General features: G+C 33.7%; 1 protein-coding gene across 1 annotated transcript; it reads left to right on the top strand.

The window, feature by feature from the left end:
* The first annotated feature begins 21 nt into the window (after window positions 1-21).
* LOC110110946 (activating signal cointegrator 1 complex subunit 1) lies at window positions 22-2687 on the top strand. Its single transcript, XM_028692891.1, has 5 exons — window positions 22-1068; window positions 1320-1387; window positions 1808-1845; window positions 1939-2111; window positions 2653-2687. Exons 1-5 carry the CDS (start codon window positions 969-971, stop codon window positions 2670-2672), a joined length of 399 nt encoding a protein of 132 aa, XP_028548724.1. The 5' UTR covers window positions 22-968; the 3' UTR covers window positions 2673-2687.
* The last annotated feature ends 978 nt before the right edge of the window (window positions 2688-3665 follow it).

Genomic DNA, 3665 nt, shown 5'->3' with positions numbered 1-3665 from the left:
ATTTTCGGAGCCCACAATAAAGAGATGGAAAAAAACTGACAGCTGTAGGAACCCACAAATAGGTGACTTGGCGAGATCCGTCATCCTGAGCACAGGCGAATCCTTGTGCTTTAATCAACTGGAGATGATTGGCTGCAAGGGATCTGCCGATTTGGGAAGGAGCTACAGGGTTCACAACAGCAGCTGGAGGTCTCCAAGTAGGTGCTGCGTTGGGATAGGAGGTGGAACATGTGCTTGGAAGGCTCCAGGCGAATGAACCATTCAACGCTTTGTAATGCTAGAGTCGTTAGCTAACTAGTTTCCATAAGGGTGAAGTTTAGTTTTTGTCCTGCTGGTTTGCAGGCTGGTTTGGATCCTTAAATGACACGATTTGTTGAGGAAACATATATATACCTTCCCGAACAAGTCAAGACTGGACAAGCCAAAGCCCACGTCCCCTGCACCCAGACCAATTGGAAGTACCATTGAGTTATAGTTTGTTAGGCACAAAGGAAGATTTCTGTTTAAAATCATCACGCGAAGTGGCATAGTTTAAGTGAAGCACATCCGTTTATAATTTTATACATAGTTTCCTTGATGTGTAATTATCAAGCAAAACATTCTCAATACTAGCACTCTATATCACAAATTTAAGCTACATTAATATGCCAATCAAATAAAATATTGTTAAATATCTAAGGAGAATGAATATAAAACAATATATAAAATACTTGAAAGAACAATAGAACTGGAACGTCTAAATCAAGCAACATGCTTATAAGACAAAGGCCAAGAAAAAGAAAAGGAACCGATTGTTTAAATGCACATGCTCCATAACGCAAAGCATAACCAAGGTAAGAATGTGATGAACCTCATCAAATAAATCCTCGGTTTTGATTTTATTTTTTGTAAATATTTTTTTCACCACCTTCTAATTTGTTGTATTTATGTAATATAATTTGTTAATTGCGGAATATACTGAAAGCACTATGATGCAGGCATGCATGAGGGGTTCACCAGCTAATGCCCATGTTGTATATGCTCCAATAGAGGAAGTAAGTGGAGATGGACGCTTGTTACGTGCTTGCCGTATCCAAAAGCAGTTTCTCCTTATTTTGGCTTTGTTTGGGACGACTTTTTTAATGCTTTTTAAAGCAGCTTTTCAGTACAAAAAAATTAATTTTTGTGCTAAAAAGCTGCTATAAGAAGCAATAAGAAAGCCGTCCCAAACGAAGCCTTTATGTGAATTTATAGCTTTTTACTTTCAAGAGAAGAATGGTCTAGTAAGTGGAGATTTTGGAATAATGTAGATTAGTTATGCCTTGACTTTTGCTATAAAGAGGTTATCATTGATGCTTATGTGGAAGCAGGTCTTGTTCTTCAAAAGGATGCTCGTCATTCTTTAAAGGTGGGCTTTTTAATGTGACTTTCTACCCCATTCTTTTTTTATCTAGATATCCAGCTACCAATTTTGACGATCATGGGACACATTTACTGAGCTATTCATTCATCTCGGTGAGAACGGCAACAATTTTATTACATACAATACAACATAACAATATCAGATGACGCCTAAAATGTTTTCCACATTGTATGAAGGATTACACTTATTATGTTGATGCATTGCTATTTGGATTTGTTTTCGTGCTATCAATTAGTCTTCTGTCTTGAGAATAAAACAGAGCGTAGTCTGTGATATTAATGTAACCAGGAAGTATTTGTATTCTAATGTTGCATGACTTGTAGTTCAGTAAGAACATATATCATAAAAACAAAATAATGAACCTTTTTTTATGTTGATAATGATTGTTTTTTAATTGAATTGTAGCTCCATGCCACTTTGATGAATTCCAGACATAGAAAAAGGTTCTCTTTTGTGGCGTGATCTTCTTCTTTACTCCTATTTTAGGCCGCATCTTTTGTGAATGGTTATGACTAATCTTTATGATTTGTTTTTAGAAAGATGCATACTATAAGAAATGATTCATTTGATGCACGAGATATATTTAAGAGATATGGTTCAGAAGATTGGGGTGAATATGTCATTCGGGAGGCACATCTTTCTCAGAGATTTGTTTATGATAAAAGCGGATACTACCGTTGCTGTGGCTCAATACCCTTTCCTAAGTCTGGTAAGTCTGTAGTCCAGGTGCCACATTTCTTTCTTCTTTTTTTTCTATATTAGTTTCTTGGCATTGATTCTTGTTAATATTCTTCTTGTCTCCTAGTGGAACCTCCATTAGTGTAAAACAAACTCCATTTTACATTATACGGTGAATCTAAGGATTTGAGATAGAGAATTTACCTGCTACCCACGAAGTTGATCATAACCAATTAACACAAGGTTTTTCGATGAATATTAAAAGTAGGCAGTCTAGTTTTAATCCGCATTGCAATTCTAGAAGCTTGATAGTAAATCATGTTATAGACCAATTCAGTTCTGTAATTATTCCTCCAACCTATTACAATGCAAAGTTCCATTTTTATTTTGATAATGTAACATCATTCAATGGTGATGCAATTATTTTATAGTTTCATGAACCATTAAATTATCATCTCACTTTCTGTATTTGGTAATAATTCACCCCAATTCTTTAAGAGGTTCTCACATAGAAGGTACCATGGACGTTCTTTCTATCCCTTTTTAAATTTCATTTTATCAGCATTAAATAGGTGTAACTGATGGTTGTTGATGGCATACCGACAGACTAACATGGAGGAATTGAGGATGACTATTGATGGTGATGTATGAACAGTTATCTTGTAGTATTTATGGTTATATACTATTCATAATCTGTATTGAATAGAAGGTTGAAGTCTGAAATTGGATCTATTGAGTAGTAATTATGGATAAATATTTTTGAAGTATAAGGTGTTGAAATTTGACTATGGAGATCATATTTGGCACATGATGTCTATAATATCGGGAGTGTGCAATATATTAAAGTGGATCTCTTATTTAGTGGTGATCTCACATTGTCATCATCAGTATGACCTTCAATTTATAAAATTTCATATTTTTTTGTGGAGTATCCATTTTCCAAGATTTGATTTTAGATATCCAAGAATTCTCTAAGCAGCTTGAAGGTGAGATTTCATTTGTTCGTGGATAAATTGATTTATGAGACTCAGTGCAATGTAGATTTTAGGATAGTTTGGGATATATATAAATTAACTTCTCAACTAATCTTTTATGTTGTGAAATGTTAAAATTTATGTCCTCTTCATTTGTATCCAATTTCTAACTATATGGTAGGTAATATCCTTATAATCAATCATTTTATATCTTTCAAAAGATCCAAAACATATTTTTGTCAAGAGATAATTTTTTTCCTCTAATTGAGCAACTTTGGTACCCATAAACTTATCCCACTATGTGGGGTCAGCTAAATGAATGTTTTTTTTCATTTTATCATTTTAAGTGTCAATTCTCCTTCAAATCTAATAAAGAAAAGTCATTTCTAATATTCTCCTTCAAATCTAATAAAGAAAGGTCATTTCTAATATTTTCTAACGAAGTCTTTTTAGGTCTACTTATTCATACGTAGAATATTTTATGTAGAGTGTATGATCTCCTTGACTTTATTTACGTCCCATTCCATGTTTAAGATTATATCGTTTCTTTTTTTAATCTAAACAAGTCATTTTTGGTAGAAGATAAGATTAGAGAAAGTCGCCTTAGATGG

The sequence above is a fragment of the Dendrobium catenatum genome, unplaced genomic scaffold, assembly GCF_001605985.2.
Source record: "Dendrobium catenatum unplaced genomic scaffold, ASM160598v2 fragScaff_scaffold_27, whole genome shotgun sequence".
Taxonomy (NCBI): Eukaryota; Viridiplantae; Streptophyta; class Magnoliopsida; order Asparagales; family Orchidaceae; genus Dendrobium; species Dendrobium catenatum.
This window is presented reverse-complemented; position numbering and strand designations above follow the sequence as displayed.

Coding starts and splice junctions, on each gene's coding strand:
- LOC110110946 (XM_028692891.1), top strand. CDS start 969: ATGATGCAGGCATGCATGAGGGGTTCACCAGCTAATGCCCATGTTGTA. Junction 1,069..1,319: donor ACGCTTGTTACGTGCTTGCC/GTATCCAAAAGC, acceptor TTTGCTATAAAG/AGGTTATCATTGATGCTTAT. Junction 1,388..1,807: donor ATGCTCGTCATTCTTTAAAG/GTGGGCTTTTTA, acceptor ATTGAATTGTAG/CTCCATGCCACTTTGATGAA.